Source organism: Bombina bombina, chromosome 5, assembly GCF_027579735.1.
Source record: "Bombina bombina isolate aBomBom1 chromosome 5, aBomBom1.pri, whole genome shotgun sequence".
NCBI lineage: Eukaryota > Metazoa > Chordata > Amphibia > Anura > Bombinatoridae > Bombina > Bombina bombina.
The window spans coordinates 237,461,080-237,482,718 of NC_069503.1; the positions used below are offsets into that span (position 1 = coordinate 237,461,080).

The following is a 21,639-nucleotide window of genomic DNA, read 5'->3' on the forward strand; positions in this document are numbered from 1 at the left end:
TTACAGGTATTCTCATAAAAAAGTAAATGTAGCAATGGCTTCATATTGTGTACCCTCAGGAATATTACTTTATATACCAAAATGGCTACTTGTATAGTTAAACCACTTGTTCAGCACTTCAAATGCTGGAATAGGATATCTGGTAAACGTTTATTACAGGTCATTAAAATTAATAAAGGATATGCCCTAATTCATTAGAGCATGTCATTTTAAAGAGACAGTCTTCTTGAAAATTGTTATTGTTTAAAAAGATTGATAATCCCTTTATTGCCCATTCCCCAGTTTATCATAACCAACACGGTTATATTAATACACCTTTTACCTCTGTGATTACCTTGTATCTTAGCCTCTGCAAACTGCCCCCTTATCTCAATGTTTTTTTTTACCATTTTACATTTTAGCCAATCAGTGCTGGTTTATGTATAACCATTATCATTATCCATGGGATTGACCACAAGTTTATCCATATGGCACACATATACAAACATCGTCTGGCTGTTGTACAAGATTTAAAAAGATAATAAAAAGCACTCAGATAAGAGGTAGCCTGCAGGAGCTTAGAAACAGGCAAAGTTAGAGATTATAAAGTATGTTAATATAACAATGTTGGTTATGCAAAGCTAGGATTTGGTAGTAATGGTGTTATCTATCTTTTTAAACAATAAAAAAATAAAGTAGACTGTCCCTTTAACACTGGTGACCATGCAGTGCTATTTGTTAAACCACTGCAAAGGGATTAAACATATAGGCCCAGATTACAAGTGGAGCACTAATGATAGTGCAGGGTGCAATATCAACATCATTGGACCTCTCTAAAATTAGTGTACAAATTAATATTACAAGTCCATGTTAAAACAGATTTACCAGAGAGGGTTTAGTGTGGCCAACATCCCTTTATCACACCCTATACTTTCAACTGCTCTAAATATCGCTCATATTACAAGTTGAAAGTTATGGCTTGTGCTCAAGCGTAACCCAAAGTAGCACTAGAAAAATTAGCATGACCGGAGACCTGAAGTAAAGTGTTGGGGCTAAAGTAAAAGTTTCACAAAACACATATAAAACATATTAAAATAAAGTATTACACTCACATATACATATTTAATAAAAAAAATATCAGTTTAATATTTAAAAAAATATATAAAATGGTTATGTATATGACAAGGTGTTTGACTAGAAAGGGCTCAAATGTGTGTATATATATATGTCTAAACATTTGTATGTGTGTATGTATACATGTCTATATATGTGTATTTATGTATTTATATGTATGTGCACACATACAGGGAGTGCAGAATTATTAGGCAAATTAGTATTTTGACCACATCATCCTCTTTATGCATGTTGTCTTACTCCAAGCTGTATAGGCTCGAAAGCCTACTACCAATTAATCATATTAGGTGATGTGCATCTCTGTAATGAGAAGGGGTGTGGTCTAATGACATCAACACCCTATATCAGGTGTGCATAATTATTAGGCAACTTCCTTTCCTTTGGCAAAATGGGTCAAAAGAAGGACTTGACAGGCTCAGAAAAGTAAAAAATAGTGAGATATCTTGCAGAGGGATGCAGCACTCTTAAAATTGCAAAGCTTCTGAAGCGTGATCATCAAACAATCAAGCGTTTCATTCAAAATAGTCAACAGGGTCGCAAGAAGCGTGTGGAAAAACCAAGGCGCAAAATAACTGCCCATGAACTGAGAAAAGTCAAGCGTGCAGCTGCCAAGATGCCACTTGCCACCAGTTTGGCCATATTTCAGAGCTGCAACATCACTGGAGTGCCCAAAAGCACAAGGTGTGCAATACTCAGAGACATGTCCAAGGTAAGAAAGGCTGAAAGACGACCACCACTGAACAAGACACACAAGCTGAAACGTCAAGACTGGGCCAAGAAATATCTCAAGACTGATTTTTCTAAGGTTTTATGGACTGATGAAATGAGAGTGAGTCTTGATGGGCCAGATGGATGGGCCCGTGGCTGGATTGGTAAAGGGCAGAGAGCTCCAGTCCGACTCAGACGCCAGCAAGGTGGAGGTGGAGTACTGGTTTGGGCTGGTATCATCAAAGATGAGCTTGTGGGGCTTTTTCGGGTTGAGGATGGAGTCAAGCTCAACTCCCAGTCCTACTGCCAGTTTCTGGAAGACACCTTCTTCAAGCAGTGGTACAGGAAGAAGTCTGCATCCTTCAAGAAAAACATGATTTTCATGCAGGACAATGCTCCATCACACGCGTCCAAGTACTCCACAGCGTGGCTGGCAAGAAAAGGTATAAAAGAAGAAAATCTAATGACATGGCCTCCTTGTTCACCTGATCTGAACCCCATTGAGAACCTGTGGTCCATCATCAAATGTGAGATTTACAAGGAGGGAAAACAGTACACCTCTCTGAACAGTGTCTGGGAGGCTGTGGTTGCTGCTGCACGCAATGTTGATGGTGAACAGATCAAAACACTGACAGAATCCATGGATGGCAGGCTTTTGAGTGTCCTTGCAAAGAAAGGTGGCTATATTGGTCACTGATTTGTTTTTGTTTTGTTTTTGAATGTCAGAAATATATATTTGTGAATGTTGAGATGTTATATTGGTTTCACTGGTAAAAATAAATAATTGAAATGGGTATATATTTGTTTTTTGTTAAGTTGCCTAATAATTATGCACAGTAATAGTCACCTGCACACACAGATATCCCCCTAAAATAGCTATAACTAAAAACAAACTAAAAACTACTTCCAAAACTATTCATCTTTGATATTAATGAGTTTTTTGGGTTCATTGAGAACATGGTTGTTGTTCAATAATAAATTAATCCTCAAAAATACAACTTGCCTAATAATTCTGTACTCCCTGTACGTACATATATATATATATATATATATATATATATATATATATATACGTATATAGATATGGATGCAGCAGAACTTCTGGTGGTACCCAGTCAGCAATTATAGTCTATGTAATGCGGTTAAACATATGGCATTGCAGGGTCACTATTCTTAAAATTACATGCTAACAAGTTAGAGTATGTAATATTTCCTCTATAGTGGTCCATTAACGCCTCTCAATATACACCTATATTGTTATCCTGGGTTAATTATAAGCTTTTGAATTGTTTTAAGTTTAGTCATTTAGTTATATTTTTGTATGTCTGCTATGCAAAATTATTAAATGGAAAAAATAAATGTATGACACATAAATATGATTTGAATTGTATTATAATCTACAGGCGTTATGTTTTATTCTTGTACATAATTTTGTTTATTATGATACAACATATTTTGGATTGGATTATAATCTACTGTATTAAGTGGTGCTCTAACATTTGCGCAAGAGTGATATGAGAATATCACAGGCGTGTTAATTTATGTGAGTATAACAAGCTGAAAGTAAGCGCATTCGCTCAAGCGCAATCAAATGTAATGCATGTCGGGTTATCGTGACTGAAGTCCTCGCATAAAGGATTAGGGCTAAAAAAAATGTTGAAGCAAACACAACATAATATACAGGATGTATGGATATCTTTAAACCTTCTGATGGCAAAGAGAAACAGGCTTGATGTGCATGTATAAGCCAATTAATAAGAGTGCAATATACTCACTCCATAAGATGCATGATGTCCGCCCAACTGAAGAAGACCTCACAAATATGTTGTAACGGTTGTGGTTTAACAATCTGAGGACAAGGAAAAGCTCCAATGATATGTATGTTAAAATTACTTGAGTAAAATAAGTAGTAACTTACTCCATCAGATTTCGAATTCCAGCAATGTCACAGCCAAAAAATGCTTCAGTAAAAATACTTTAATAGCACAACGCGTTTCAACGTATACAAACATCTTTTTCAAGAGCAAATAAAATACAGGTAAAAACAATTGAAAGGTTTGTTAATATATACTGCTACACTCATATAAAAACTATCTGATAAAAATTATTCATATAAATATTAGTTAAAAAGAAGTTAAAACATAAATGGTATATGGCCATGTATTTGACGGCAAAGGGCAATATATATATATAGTCCAACAAATTAGAAGGCACTCATCGGGTCTTAGTTTTTCAATCCTTTATTCCTTTATTTCGATGTGATGTTTTGGGGTTTCCCCGTCCTCAGACAAACATGTCTAAGGACGGGGGTAACCCCGAAACATCACATTGAAATAATGGATTTAAAAAAAATAAGATCTGGTGAGTGCTTTCTAATTTGTTGGACTGTGGTAACCAGGGCTCGACAAACCCAGGAGCCAGATAGCCACTGGCTCCTAGAATTTTACCCTTGGCTCCTAACTTTTTGGGTTATTTTCCATATATCTATATATAAATACCACTGTATGGCTCCTAATAGTATGTCTGGCTCCTAAACTTTGAACAGATTTGTCGACCCCTGGTAGTATATTAAGGTGCACCCCGGGCAAAAGAGACATTATATTTACAAGGCGAGTTACCAGGAGTGCTATACCATGACTTGGATATATAATAATTCTATAATAATATTTAATAATGTGTTTCATTGTTTATTTACTGTAATTATTTCACATTTCTTTGCATACAGGAAACTGTTATTTTTATTTTAAATAAATATTTATATATATATATCTATGTATACCTATAGCTATATATCTATTCCTATAGATATATAGGTATAGATATATATTTTACATTAACATTATCATATATATATATATATGTTTGTTTTTTAATAATAAAATTATATGTTTTCTATAATAGGAATGTAAAATATGCGCAATGCGTTTCAGGTTTCATGCTTTAGGTCTAAAGCGGTGCCGGGTTAGTGCACGTGCAGAATAAGTTATCTTTAGGCACGTTATTGAAATATAAAATATTGAAAAAATATGAATAATAATTATTATAGATACTGAAAATATACATATATTCTATGGATTATTTAAATTTTTTATAATTTTTTTAGTACATCTATAATGATCATTTACATGAATTAATTATTAATATTTTTCAATTTGTATACTCCTGTCGGATGTGCGCAAACCTGACAGGAATACACTAATTCTTTATATGCACTAACCCGACGAGTTATCTTATTTATTAATTATAAAATATTGAAAAATATTGATAGTTAATGGAAATAATTATTATAGATGTACTAAAATATTCTAAAAAATACATAGAATATATATGTATATTTTACAGTATCCATAATAATTATTAATTATTATTATTAATATTTCAATAACATGCTTTAAGATAACTAATTCTGCTTTTGTGCTAGCCAGACAGCGTGTTAGACCTAGAAGTAATCTTTTTGCACGTGTCAGATTGTGCGTGTAATACAAGTTGAAAGTTAAAAAGTTTTCGCTTAAGCAAAACCCAACGCTCACTAACTTCCAAACTTCACAATTTTGTGACTACGTTAATGTAGTCTCCCCATAAACACCAATGGAGAACACAGAATAATAATAAAAAACACCTATCGTTCGCACTCTAACCCGACAAGAGTTATGAATATTTCCACATTCCAATGTTCTTCACTTACAGAATGATAATAATTATTATACATACTTTAAAACAATTATATAAATATATTCTATGGATTATTTAGAATTTTCTACAGTATGTATAATAATTTTTAATAATTATTATTATGTTTTAATATTTTATATTAAATAATTCAGAAACGTACTTTGAGATGAGTAATTCTTCATGTGTGCTAACCAGACACCACATTAGGCCAAAAGCACAAAAGATGAATCGCGTTACGTATATTTTACATTCATATGTTCTTAGCGTAGAAAAAAATAATTATTTTTATTATTAGACATATATATATATATTTTAAATAAATATTTATATATATATATCTATGTATACCTATAGCTATATATCTATTCCTATAGATATATAGGTATAGATATATATTTTACATTAACATTATCATATATATATATATATGTTTGTTTTTTAATAATAAAATTATATGTTTTCTATAATAGGAATGTAAAATATGCGCAATGCGTTTCAGGTTTCATGCTTTAGGTCTAAAGCGGTGCCGGGTTAGTGCACGTGCAGAATAAGTTATCTTTAGGCACGTTATTGAAATATAAAATATTGAAAAAATATGAATAATAATTATTATAGATACTGAAAATATACATATATTCTATGGATTATTTAAATTTTTTATAATTTTTTTAGTACATCTATAATGATCATTTACATGAATTAATTATTAATATTTTTCAATTTGTATACTCCTGTCGGATGTGCGCAAACCTGACAGGAATACACTAATTCTTTATATGCACTAACCCGACGAGTTATCTTATTTATTAATTATAAAATATTGAAAAATATTGATAGTTAATGGAAATAATTATTATAGATGTACTAAAATATTCTAAAAAATACATAGAATATATATGTATATTTTACAGTATCCATAATAATTATTAATTATTATTATTAATATTTCAATAACATGCTTTAAGATAACTAATTCTGCTTTTGTGCTAGCCAGACAGCGTGTTAGACCTAGAAGTAATCTTTTTGCACGTGTCAGATTGTGCGTGTAATACAAGTTGAAAGTTAAAAAGTTTTCGCTTAAGCAAAACCCAACGCTCACTAACTTCCAAACTTCACAATTTTGTGACTACGTTAATGTAGTCTCCCCATAAACACCAATGGAGAACACAGAATAATAATAAAAAACACCTATCGTTCGCACTCTAACCCGACAAGAGTTATGAATATTTCCACATTCCAATGTTCTTCACTTACAGAACGATAATAATTATTATACATACTTTAAAACAATTATATAAATATATTCTATGGATTATTTAGAATTTTCTACAGTATGTATAATAATTTTTAATAATTATTATTATGTTTTAATATTTTATATTAAATAATTCAGAAACGTACTTTGAGATGAGTAATTCTTCATGTGTGCTAACCAGACACCACATTAGGCCAAAAGCACAAAAGATGAATCGCGTTACGTATATTTTACATTCATATGTTCTTAGCGTAGAAAAAAATAATTATTTTTATTATTAGACATATATATATATATATATATATATATCTTATAATGTTAATGTAAAATAGGGCGTAAAATGTTACTTTCAGCTTGTAATATGAGCACTCTTTCTATCTCACTTGAAAAGGTGAAATCACTTGCCTACAACAGTTAGCACGTCACTTGTAATCTAGCCCAAACTTATTGCATTGTCTTTACTTTATTATAATAATCATAATAACAACTTAATTAGCGCCTTTCTCCGGGATAGCCTCAATGCACTATATTATGCATTTGTTGATTATGCAATACTTCTGCATTTAATGGTCCTTTAATAATTGTTTACTCATTTTTGTACCTTACTGTAACCACAATTGTGACCAATTGAATGCAATAACATGATAACAAAATGAAAAATAGTTTTAATAAGTGTCTATTGCAATTTAAACAGGGTAGTGGAATTTGTGTGTAAAAGTATGTTTTGTGACATCAGTTTGTATCAGTTATAGGTACATCAGTGAGCACTAATAAACATGAATGGAATTATCACTATAGCTTACCAGTCAGGGAAAAAATACTAATCCAGAGATTCAAATTTACTAGTTCACTATAGGCAAAATCCATATCTCTTACTTGTCCAGTGCAATTTGTTGCTTGTCAGTCATTGATGATTTAATGCTACTTTCCACCTATACTTATGTAATTTTATTTTTAACTATTCTTGTTTAATTTCGTAGTTGCATAGGATCACACCTTTTCATATACATATAATATATATTTTAAATACAATTCGGTGTAATTCATATGAAATCTTACATAGCCTTTTGCTCACTGTTACAAAGTTGACGCTAACATGTAGTTACTATCCCTGATTGATGTATAAACACAAAGCAGATGGTGTAGAGATGACTCTGATAATTCATTTTTCAGCTACCCATGAAAATGGTTTGATTACAGCATGTTTATGTAATTATAGCACAGCATTTAATGTTGGTTATGTTAGTAGGAAGCAGATGGAAAACAAGTTAAATATTATTCGTTCCCAACAAAGGATGCACTGTACTACAGCCTTAAATACTCATACTCCTTTTTACTACTGAATAGCATTGCCACATACTCTTCTACACTAAACTGCAATGCAGTCAACCCTGACAGCAAAAAACACTAACGGTAGAATAGGAAACTGCTTTCAAACATTTTTATTCGAAAAGCAGAAACATCCTACGCAAATTGAACAACATTAAGTCATTTAAAAAAAGAAAAAGTAAATATTTATTCTGGAAAGTGTGTGGCTGTTTGACGGACCCAACGTGTTTGTGTATTTTTGGATGTCATTAAAATTTCACAGTTTTTTTTTTTTTTTTTAAGTATAGTACAGGCTTGTTTATATACTGTAACTACTCTAAGCCTGTGTATTGATATTTCACATTTACAGTAACAGAGGAAAATGGATAAAAAGGAAACAGACCACAACATATGGTAGTGGAATTCTGTAATGAAATCATCTTATGTCAAGCTTCACCAAAATCATACTGATATTTCTTCTGACATTATTGCCTAAATTAAATTTTCTGTAGTTGGAATTTTACTTTTCTTGTAGTGTAATGATGTTTATTTCTCCAATGTCTGGCCATGTGACAGGATAATTGACCGCTTAGATGGAGTTCGTTTACTGTGGTCTTTGCTTAAAAATCCACATCCAGATGTTCAAGCAAGTGCAGCATGGGCCATCTGTCCCTGTATCGAAAATGCAAAGGTGAGCGTATAGATAAAGTATTTTGTGTTGTCTATGTACAAAAATGCTTTTGGATGTCTCCGTCATTCACTAAACTTGCATCTGTCAATTTATCTATCTTTCTGTTTTTCTGTTTCACCAACATGTCTTTCTGCTTGTCTGCCTGTTTCTAATGAGACAAACCGCTTTCAAGCTAAAATTTACATTTAGAAAATCTCGCCAGAGCTGATTGCCTTAGATCATCAAATCCTAAGGGCTAGATTACAAGTAGATTGCTAAATATCGATTGCTTGTAAGTGATAGTAGCGCTCCACTTTGTAATACCCACACACGATAATGTGCGCTGTTATTACAAGTTAAGCGCAATGCGCTCATGAGAGCGCGCTTCCATAGGCTCCTATGGGACCCTCGTTTTGATGCCGTCAGAGAAGGCATAAGAACCTTATGCAGCGAAGGAGGTAAGTAGCGCAGTAATGGGAAGCATTTTTAAACATATAAGCATATACATATATATTTACATTGCGGTCTATGGGAACACACAGTTCCCATAGACCGCAATGTAAAGGCGCTTTTTAGTGCTTTTTTATTTTTTTCTATCACCTCACTCCCACCAACTTTAAAGCCCCAAAACTGCCTAGTGCAGTTATTTTTTATTAAAAAACAAACAAATTTTTAAAAATAAAAACTATAATGCCCTCTATTTTGCGGGCATTTGGGGCACTTTTAGAAAATTAAACATTTTGCCGCAAACAGGCAAATTTGCCAGTTTGCGGGAGCGCGATAATTTAGCGCTCCACTTGTAATCTAGCCCTAAGTATTTATGTGTATATCTGTTTGTTTTCTGTCAGTCTGTGTATGCAGAGCATGAATAGAGAAGGTGCTGTGTCTTTGTGATTGAGAAACTTTATTATTAAACACCATTAATCAGTGAACCTAAAATTCTAACAAGAAGAATGTAATTAAGAAACACTGGAACTGGAATTTTACAATAACTAACAACAATAATTAACAATGTAAAAGAAATATAATGTTTAGTTTAGTTACATTGACTGTCATTCTTTCATATTAAAAAAGGATTATTTTGAAAGGGATGTGAAACCCAATTTTTTTTCTTTCATGATTCGGAGAGAGCATAAGATTTAAAACAAGTTTACAGTTTACTTCTATTATATAATTTGTTTTGTTCTCTTGATATCCTTTGTTGAAAAGGATGCCTAGGTAGGCTCACTAGCTGTTGATTGGTGGCTGCAGATATGTGCCTCATATTATTGGTTCCCTGCAAGCTTTCAGTAGTGCATTGCAGCTTCTTTAACAAAGGATACCAAGAGAATAAAGCAAATGAGATAATAGCTGTAAATTGGAGAGTTGTTTAAAATTGTATGATCTGTCTAAATTAGGAAATTAAAAAAATGGGTTTCATGTCACTTTAATAGCTGAAAAATCTTTCTAACTTTATCTGTAGCTAAGTTGTGCATTAACAATTACATGCTAGCGATAAGGGGTTACATGTCTAATGATGTATGTGTATGTATATCGTGACAAGTTCATGCATGACTTTAAAGCCAAACCTTACCGTGATTGCAGCATATTCTTCCTCCGCTAATAGCACACCAGGTACCTTATTATGCAAGCGGTTAAACTTAAAAGTTTGCTCGGTAGGTTGGTGTCTTCACTTGCAGCCGAAACTGCGCTGTTAATCTCTCCTTGTGCAGCATGCACACAGCCTGTGTAATCACTGTTACGTCAGTGTAGATCCTCAGTCATTCAGTCATGACGCGTTTCTCCCCTCCCACACAGGGCTGAGTATCGGGGCTTCGTCAGATGTATATACATATATGTGTGTGTACATATGTATTTATATGTATTTACAGACATATATACACATATGAAAACATAAATAAGTATGTATACATATATATATATTTGCATTGGATCCCTTTGCAGTTAACTAGAGGAAAACATTTAAAAACATATTTATGCAATACTCATATTTGGAAAAAGTGTTATACTGTGTATTTACTGTAAATATTTCACATTCCAATGTTCTTCACATAAGGGAATATATTCTATGTACAGCATCTCACAAAAGTGAGTACACCCCTCACATTTTTGTAAATATTTTATTATATCTTTTCATGTGACAACTCTGAAGAAATTACACTTTTCTACAATGTAAAGCAGTGAGTGCACAGCCTGTATAACAGTGTAAATTTGCTGTCCCCTCAAAATAACTCAACACAAAGGCATTGATGTCTAAACCATTGGCAACAAAAGTGAGTACACCCCTAAGTGGAAATGTCTTAATTGGACCAAATTAGCCATTTTCCCTCCCTGGTGTCATGTGACTCGATAGACTGTTACAAGGTCTCAGGTGTGAATAGGGAGCAGGTGTGTTAAATTTGGTGTTATCGCTTTCACACTCTCTCATACTGGTCACCCGAAGTTCAACATTGCACCTCATGGCAAAGAACTCTCTGAGGATCTGAAAAAAAGAATTGTTGCTCTACATAAAGATGGCCTAGGCTATAAGAAGATTGCCAAGACCCTGAAACTGAGCTGCAGCACGGTGGGCAAGACCATACAGCAGTTTCACCAGACAGGTTCCACTCAGAACAGGCCTCACCATGGTCGACCAAAGAAGTTGAGTGCACGTGCTCAGAGTCATATCCAGAGTTTGTCTTTGGGAAATAGACATATGAGTGCTGCCAGCGTTGCTGCAGAGGTTGAAGGGGTGGGGGGCCAGCCTGTCAGAGCTCAGACCATACACCGCACACTGCATCAAATTAGTCTGCATGTCTGTCAACCCAGAAGGAAGCCTCTTCTAAAGATGATGCACAAGAAATCCCGCAAACAGTTTGCTGGAGACAAGCAGACTAAGGGCATGGATTACTGGAACCAAGATAAAGATGAGACCAAGATAAACTTATTTGCTTCAGATGGTGTCAAGTGTGTGTGGCAGCAACCAGGTGAGGAATACAAAGACAAGTATATCTTGCCTAGTGTCAAACATGGTGGTAGGAGTGTCATAGTCTGGGCCTGCATGAATGCTACCGGCACTAGGGAGCTACCGTTCATTGAGGGAACCATGAATGCCAACATGTACTATGACATACTGAGCAGAGCATGATCCCCTCCCTTCGGAGACTGGGCCGCAGGGCAGTATTCCAACATGATAATGACCCCAAACATACCTCCAAGACGACCACTGCCTTGCTAAAGAAGCTGAGGGTAAAGGCAACCTGTGAAACTCTGGTGAATAATGGTGGCCGCACAAAATATTGACACTTTGGGCCCAATTTGGACATTTCCACTTAGGGGTGTACTCACTTTTGTTGCCAACGGTTTAGACATTAATGGCTGTGTGTTGAGTTATTTTGAGGGGACAGCAAATTTACACTGCTATACAGGCTGTACACTCACTTCTTTACATTGTAGCAAAGTGTCATTTCTTCAGTGTTGTTGCATGAAAAGATATAATAAAATATTTACAAAAATGTGAGGGGTGTACTCACTTTTGTGAGATACTGTATTTGTAAATAGATATTCCAGCGCTACAGAATTTGGCGGCGCTATACAAATAAATGATAATAATAATAATACATACAGTTGTATGCAAAAGTTTAGGCACCCCTGACAATTTCCATGATTTTCATTTATAAATAATTGGGTGTTTGGATCAGCAATTTCATTTTGATCTATCAAATAACTGAAGGACACAGTAATATTTCAGTAGTGAAATGAGGTTTATTGGATTAACAGAAAATGTGCAATATGCATCAAAACGAAATTAGACAGGTGCATAAATTTGGGCACCCTTGTCATTTTGTTGATTTAAATACCTGCAACTACCTAGCACTGATAAATTGGAACACACAATTGGTTTGGTGAGCCCATTAAGCCTTGAACTTCATAGACAGGTGCATCCAATCATGAGAAAAGGTATTTAAGGTGGCCAATTGCAATTTGTTGTTCTCTTTGACTCTCCTCTAAAGAGTGGCAACATGGGGGCCTCAAAACAACTCTCAAATTACCTGAAAACAAAAATTGTTCAACAATGTGGTTTAGGGGAAGGCTACCCCTAAAGCTATCACAAAGATTTAAGCTGTCAGTGTCCACTGTGAGGAACATAGTGAGGAAATGGAAGACCACAGGCACAGTTCTTGTTAAGGCCAGAAATGGCAGGCCAAGTAAAATATCGGACAGGCAAAGAATGGTGAGAATGGTCAAAAACAGCCCACAGACCACCTCCAAAGACCTACAACATCATCTTGCTGCGGATGGTGTCACTGTGCATCGTTCAACAATTCAGCGCACTTTGCACAAAGAGAAGCTGTATGGGAGAGTGATGCGGAAGAAGCCTTTTCTCCACACACGGCACAAACAGAGTCGCTTGAGGTATGCAAACGCACATTTGAACAAGCCAGCTTCATTTTGGAAGAAGGTGCTGTGGACTGATGAAACAAAGATAGAGTTATTTAGTCATAACAAGAGGCGTTATGCATGGCGGCAAAAGAACACAGAGTTCCAAGACAAACACTTGCTACTCACAGTAAAATTTGGTGGATGATCCATCATCCTGTGGGGCTGTGTGGCCAGTGCCAATACTGGGTATCTTGTTAAAGTTGAGGGTTGCATGCAGTGTTCCCTCTAAGCCCAGTTTTGTGTGTGGCCCAGCAGTGAAACAGTTAATTAGGTAACCACACCCTGCAGTTATCAAACACTGCACAATGCAGATGGCAAGGTATGGTTCTCTTGTTTACTGTTTCACTGCTGAACTGCACACAAAATTGTCCTTAGTGGGAACACTGGTCGCATGGATTCCACTCAATATCAGCAGATACTTGAGAATAATGTTGCGGAATCAGTCACAAAGTTAAAGTTACGCCGGGGCTGGATATTTCAACAAGACAACGACCCAAAACACTACTCAAGATCTACTCTGGCATTTATGCAGAGGAACAAGTACAATGTTCTGTAATGGCCATCTCAGTCCCCAGACCTGAATATCATTGAAAATCTGTGCAGTGATTTGAAGCATGCTGTCCATGCCCGGCAACCATCAAACCTAACTGAACTGGAGATGTTTTGCAAGGAGGAATGGTCCAAAATACCTTTATCCAGAATCCAAATACTCATTACAGGCTATAGGAAGTGTCTAGAGACTGTTATTTCTGCTAAAGGAGGCTCTACTAAATATTGATGCAATATTTCTGTTGTGGTGCCCAAATGTATGCACCTGTCTAATTTCGTTTTGATGCATATTGCGCATTTTCTGTTAATCCAATAAACCTCATTTCACTACTGAAATATTACTGTGTCCTTCAGTTATTTGATAGATCAAAATGAAATTGCTGATCTAACACCCAATTATTTATAAATTAAAATCATGGAAATTGTAAGGGGTGCCAAAACTTTTGCATACAATTTGTATATCTGTATATATTTATACCTATATATAATCATGTATATATAGATATAAATATATATTTGTACAAAAAAGCATCAGATATATGTAAAAATATGTATTTATGAATAAATAGAACATATTCTACTATGTTAAAAACATTGGAATGTGAAATATTCATATTTTCATGTCAGGTTAGCGCACTTGAGAATATACAATTTGGTTTGCACTCCATTGACTTCTATGGGGGAATAAGTTATCGCGTGCACAATATCGCTCATCGGGTTAACGTGGGTTTACGCTCGTCGGGTTAGCACAAGAGTGAAAACAGTTTACTTTCAACTCATAATACGTGCGCAACCCGATGTGCGCAAAAAGCTTACTTCTAGCGCAATTAAAGCTCGAACGGGAGCGTTAAATAGTGCTACACTTGTAAACTGGCCCTAAATTTTGTATATCACAATGTAAATATGTCTTCTCTTGCATCAGTTAAACTTCTTTTTACTTCTGAATAACATTGCCATATACTCTTCTACTCTAAACTGAATTGCAGTCAACTCTGACAGCAAAAAATGTAGAAAAGGAAACTGCTTACAAATATTATTATTCAAAAAGCAGAAACATCTTACGCAAACTGAACAACATTAATTCATTTAAAAAAAAAGAAAATATTTATTCTTGAAAGTGTGTGGCTGTTACAGTTTGTTAGTAGTTCCCTACCTATAACGATCTGGCAATCTGGCTTTTTATGGTAATGGAGCACTGATTATGCCCCGTTACCATATGAAGCCAGATGTCTGAAGCCCACTTGATAAACAAGACTATGTCGAGTAGAATATGGAGTGCAAGAAGAGGTGTTTCTTTTTTTTCTTTTAGGAAATGCTAATAGAGCAATTTATTTTTACACTTTACACTACATTTGTAATGTATTCTAAATCAATAAATAAAATAATTACAAACATTGCTCACAATATGGTATATTCCAAATCACTAGGGCCTAGATTTGGAGTTTAGCGGTAGCCGTGAAAACCAGCGTTAGAGGCTCCTAATGCTGGTTTTAGGCTACCGCCGGTATTTGGAGTCATTCAAAAAAGGGTCTAACGCTCACTTTTCAGCCGCGACTTTTCCATACCGCAGATCCCCTTACATCAATTGCGTATCCTATCTTTTCAATGGGATCTTTCTAACTCCGGTATTTAGAGTCATGGCTGAAGTGAGCGTTAGAAATCTAACGACAAAACTCCAGCCGCAGAAAAAAGTCAGTAGTTAAGAGCTTTCTGGGCTAACGCCGGTTCATAAAGCTCTTAACTACTGTGCCCTAAAGTACACTAACACCCATAAACTACCTATGTACCCCTAAACCGAGGTCCCCCCACATCGCCGACACTCGATTAAATTTTTTTAACCCCTAATCTGCCGACCGCCACCTACGTTATACTTATGTACCCCTAATCTGCTGCCCCTAACACCGCTGACCCCTATATTATATTTATTAACCCCTAACCTGCCCCCCACAACGTCGCCGCCAGCTACCTACAATAATTAACCCCTAATCTGCCGACCGCAAAGCGCCGCTACTTACGTTATCCTTATGTACACCTAATCTGCTGCCCCTAACACCGCCGACCCCTATATTATATTTATTAGCCCCTAATCTGCCCCCCACAATGTCACCGCCACCTACCTACAATAATTAACCCCTAATCTGCCGACCGCAAAGAGCCGCCACCTACATTATAGCTATGTACCCCTAATCTGCTGCCCCTAACACCGCCGACCCCTATGTTATATTAATTAACCCCTAATCTGCCCTCCCTAACATTGCCGACACCTAACTTCAATTATTAACCCCTAATCTGCCGACCGAATCTCGCCGCTATTCTAATAAATGTATTAACCCCTAAAGCTAAGTCTAACCCTAACACTAACACCCCCTAAGTTAAATATAATTTAAATCTAACGAAATTAATTAACTCTTATTAAATAAATTATTCCTATTTAAAGCTAAATACTTACCTGTAAAATAAATCCTAATATAGCTACAATATAAATTATAATTATATTATAGCTATTTTAGGATTTATATTTATTTTACAGGTAACTTTGTATTTATTTTAACCAGGTACAATAGCTATTAAATAGTTAAGAACTATTTAATAGCTAAAATAGTTCAAATAATTACAAAATTACCTGTAAAATAAATCCTAACCTAAGTTACAATTAAACCTAACACTACACTATCAATAAATTAATTAAATAAAATACCTACAATTACCTACAATTAAACCTAACACTACACTATCAATAAATTAAATACAATACCTACAAATAACTACAATGAAATAAACTAACTAAAGTACAAAAAATAAAAAAGAACTAAGTTACAAAAAATAAAAAAATATTTACAAACATAAGAAAAATATTACAACAATTTTAAACTAATTACACCTACTCTAAGCCCCCTAATAAAATAACAAAGCCCCCCAAAATAACAAATGCCCTACCCTATTCTAAATTACAAAAGTTCAAAGCTCTTTTACCTTACCAGCCCTGAACAGGGCCCTTTGCGGGGCATGCCCCAAAGAATTCAGCTCTTTTGCCTGTAAAAAAAAAACATACACTACCCCCCCCCAACATTACAACCCACCACCCACATACCCCTAATCTAACCCAAACCCCCCTTAAATAAACCTAACACTAAGCCCCTGAAGATCTTCCTACCTTATCTTCACCTCACCGGGTATCACCGATCGGTCCTGGCTCCAAAATCTTCATCTAAGCCCAAGCGGGGGCTAGACATCCATCATCCGATGGCTGAAGAAGTCCAGAAGAGGCTCCAAAGTCTTCATCCTATCCGGGAAGAAGAGTAGATCCGGACCGGCAACCATCATCTTCCAAGCGGCATCTTCTATCTTCATCCGATGAGGACCGGCTCCATCTTGAAGACCTCCACCGCGGACCCATCTTCTTCCGAAGACGACTTCCCGACGAATGACGGTTCCTTTAAGGGACGTCATCCAAGATGGCGTCCCTCGAATTCAGATTGGCTGATAGGATTCTATCAGCCAATCGGAATTAAGGTAGGAATATTCTGATTGGCTGATGGAATCAGCCAATCAGAATCAAGTTCAATCCGATTGGCTGATCCAATCAGCCAATTCCGAATTCGAGGGACGCCATCTTGGATGACGTCATTTAAAGGAACCGTCATTCGGCGAGTAGGCGTCGGGAGAAGAGGATGTTCCGCATCGGATGGAAGATGATGGCTCCCAAAGAAAGAAGATTGAAGATGCCGTTGATAGAAGACTTCATCCGGATCATGGACCTCTTCAGCTCCCGCTTGGATGAAGACTTCAGCCGGATCATGGACCTCTTCAGCTCCCGCTTGGATGATGACTTCAGCCGGATCATGGACCTCTTCAGCCCCCCGCTTGGGCTTGGATCAGGACATCGGAGGAGCTCTTCTGGATCGATCGGTGAACCTGGTATGGTGAAGATAAGGTAGGAAGATCTTCAGGGGCTTAGTGTTAGGTTTATTTAAGGGGGGTTTGGGTTAGATTAGGGGTATGTGGGTGGTGGGTTGTAATGTTGGGGGGGAGGGTATTGTATGTTTTTTTTACAGGCAAAAGAGCTGAACTTCTTGGGGCATGTATAATTGTAGGTATTTTATTTAATTAATTTATTGATAGTGTAGTGTTAGGTTTAATTGTAACTTAGGTTAGGATTTATTTTACAGGTAAATTTGTAATTATTTTAACTATTTTAGCTATTAAATAGTAAATAACTATTTAATAGCTATTGTACCTGGTTAAAATAAATACAAAGTTACCTGTAAAATAAATATTAATCCTAAAATAGCTATAATATAATTATAATTTATATTGTAGCTATATTAGGATTTATTTTACAGGTAAGTATTTAGCTTTAAATAGGAATAATTTATTTAAGAAGAGTTAATTAATTTCGTTAGATTAAAATTATATTTAATTTAGGGGGGTGTTAGTGTTAGGGTTAGACTTAGCTTTAGGGGTTAATACATTTATTAGAATAGCGGTGAACTCCAGTCGTCAGATTAGGGGTTAATAATTGAAGTTAGGTGTCGGTGATGTTAGGGAGGGCAGATTAGGGGTTAATACTATTTATTATAGGGTTAGTGAGGCGGATTAGGGGTTAATAACTTTATAATAATAGCGGTGCGGTCCGCTCGGCAGATTAGGGGTTAATAAGTGTAGGCAGGTGGAGGCGACGTTGTGGGGGGCAGATTAGGGGTTAATAAATATAATATAGGGGTCGGCGGTGTTAGGGGCAGCAGATTAGGGGTACATAGGGATAATGTAAGTAGCGGCGGTTTACGGAGCGGCAGATTAGGGGTTAAAAATAATATACAGGGGTCAGCGATAGCGGGGGCGTTAGAATAGGGGTTAATAAGTGTAAGGTTAGGGGTGTTTAGACTCTGGGTACATGTTAGAGTGTTAGGTGCAGACGTAGGAAGTGTTTCCCCATAGCAAACAATGGGGCTGCGTTAGGAGCTGAACGCGGCTTTTTTGCAGGTGTTAGGTTTTTTTTCAGCTCAAACAGTCCCATTGTTTCCTATGGGGGAATCGTGCACGAGCACGTTTTTGAAGCTGGCCGCTTCCGTAAGCAACTCTGGTGAGAGTTGCAGTGGCGTTAAATATGCTCTACGCTCCTTTTTTGGAGCCTAACGCAGCCTTTCTGTGGACTCTCAATACCAGAGTTATTTTAAAGGTGCGGCCAGAAAAAAGCCAGCGTTAGCTACGCGGGTCGTTACCGACAAAACTCTAAATCTAGCCATAGGAGAGCAGAGCTTTTTCAGGACTATTCAAATTCAAGATTGATCCAGTCCATTTGAAAACCACTGAAAATCTGTTTATTGGGTGTTTTTCCAATGATTTCAAATTGGGCTACGTTTGCTGATGTTTTACCATTTGAGATTTCAACTGTGGAATTCCAGTCAACCAGAAAACCCTTTTTTTTAAAATAACTTTATGCATGATTGTTGGGGTTTTTTTCAGTTAAAGTTTTTGCCCATTATTTGTGTGTTAAGAATTATTATTTTTTTGTATGGTTTAATAAATGAAACCCTTTTGAACTTGGAATCTTGCACAGAACTAAACACGATCATCAGAATAATAATTTAATATTGCAGTTAAGTAACATACATAGTAGATAAGGTTGAAAAAAGACCGAAGTCCATCGTGTTCAACCTATACAAATCTAAAAAAGTGATTGGACATCAAAAAAATTATTTCTAAAATGATATAATATTGTTAAATCAACATTCCATAAATGTATATTATTAAGAAGAAATATCAGCATTCGAACACATTAGGCATTTATTGACAATATCAAATCAAATTGTCATGATAATTTGACTAAATTGACTGCATACTTTTATTCTGTTTATGTACTACAAAAGACCCTAGAAAAGCCTGTTCAATACTCTGTTTTAGTTTCTCATGTGTTACACAATATTCTTCTGTCATAGCCTTGCAGCTCCCAAGCAGAAAACTATCAGTTGTGTAACTGCCACTCCTAATTGGCTGACTAACCGTGTACTGTTTGGAGCTTCCTACAGGCAGGGAATTGTTCTATGTATTTAACCCCTTTGTGAAGGTTAAACACATACTTTTCTATGATCAGTAATGCAGAAATCGCATGCTCTGAAGAATAAGAGCATTCATTTAAAGGGATGTAAAAGTGCAAAAGAAAAAAGCTCTAACATGTTAGAGCATTTCATAATTTTGCTATTGCTTCTATGTGTAAGTAAACCCAGCAATGGTTAAAATTAGCTCCAGAGCAGCATTGCACTACTGAAAGCTAGCTAAACGCATCTGGTGAGCCAATGACATGAGCCATATGTGCATAGCCACCAATCACCACCTAGCTCCCAGTAATTTATTGCTGCTTTTTGCGTCTTTTCAACAAAGAATACCAAGAATAGTTTAATTAGATACATTGCAAGTTCTCTTAAAATCACATGCTCTACCTGAATCAGTTCTTTTTAAAGGGACACTGAACCCAATTTTTTTTCTTTCATGCTTCAGATAGAGCATGAAATTTAAAGCAACTTTCTAATTTACTCCTATTATCAATTTTTCTTCGTTCTCTTGCTATTTTTTTTTTTAAAAGCAGGAATGTAAATGTTGGCAGCTAGACCATTTTAGGTTCAGTACCATGGATAGCAGTTGCTAATTGGAGGCTTACATTTACCCACCAATAAGTAAGCATAACCCAGGTTCTCAACCAAAAATGGTCGGCTCCTATGCATCACATTCCTGCTTTTTAAATAAAGATAGCAAGAGAACGAAGAAAAAGTGATAATAGGAGTAAATTAGAAAGTTGCTTAAAATTGCCTGCTCTATCTGAATCATGAAAGAAAAAAAAGAGGTTTAGTGTCCCTTTAACCCCTTAAGGCCCACAGCACTTTTCCATTTTCTGTCCGTTTGGGACCAAGGCTATTTTTACATTTCTGCAGTGTTTGTGTTTAGCTGTAATTTTCCTTTTACTCATTTACTGTACCCACACATATTATATACCGTTTTTCTCGTCATTAAATGGACTTTCTAAAGATACCATTATTTTCATCATATCTTATAATTTACTATAAAAAAAATATAAAATATTAGGAAAAAATGGAAAAAAACACACTTTTTCTAACTTTGAACCCCAAAATCTGTTACACATCTAAAACTACCAAAAAACACCCATGCTAAATAGTTTCTAAATTTTGTCCTGAGTTTAGAAATACCCAATGTTTACATGTTCTTTGGTTTTTTTTGCAAGTTATAGGGAAATAAATACAAGTAGCACTTTGCTATTTCCAAACCACTTTTTTTCAAAATTAGCGCTAGTTACATTGGGACACTGATATCTTTCAGGAATACCTGAATATCCCTTGACATGTATATATTTTTTTTTAGAAGACATCCCAAAGTATTGATCTAGGCCCATTTTAGTATATTTCATGCAACCATCTCACTACCAAATGCGATCAAATAAAAAAAATTGTTCACTTTTTCACAAATTGTTTCACAAACTTTAGGTTTCTCACTGAAATTATTTACAAACAACTTGTGCAATTATGGCATAAATGGTTGTAAATGCTTCTCTGGGATCCCCTTTGGCAGAAATAGCAGACATATATGGCTTTGGCATTGCTTTTTGGTATTTAGAATGCCACTGCGCACCACACGTGTATTATGCCCAGCATTGAAGGGGTTAATTAGGGAGCTTGTAGGGAGCTTGTAGGGTTAATTTTAGCTTTAGTATAATGTAGTAGACAACCCAAAGTATTGATCTAGGTCCATTTTGGTATATTTCATGCCACCATTTCACCGCCAAATGCGAACAAATAAAAAAAAGCGTTACATTTTTCACAATTTTAGGTTTCTCACTGAAATTATTTACAAACAGCTTGTGCAATTATGGCATAAATTGTTGTAAACGCTTCTCTGGGATCCCCTTTGTTCAGAAATAGCAGACATATAT

General features: G+C 35.6%; 1 protein-coding gene across 2 annotated transcripts in view; it reads left to right on the forward strand.

Annotated features, from left to right (window-relative positions):
• ODAD2 (outer dynein arm docking complex subunit 2) overlaps nt 1–21,639 on the forward strand; it is a 296,623-nt gene that overhangs the window by 172,702 nt on the left and 102,282 nt on the right. For both annotated transcript variants that reach the window (XM_053713898.1, XM_053713899.1), the window contains one exon: nt 8,633–8,747. In XM_053713898.1, the coding sequence (XP_053569873.1) occupies nt 8,633–8,747 (115 nt within the window). The remainder of the gene's footprint in view (nt 1–8,632; nt 8,748–21,639) is intronic.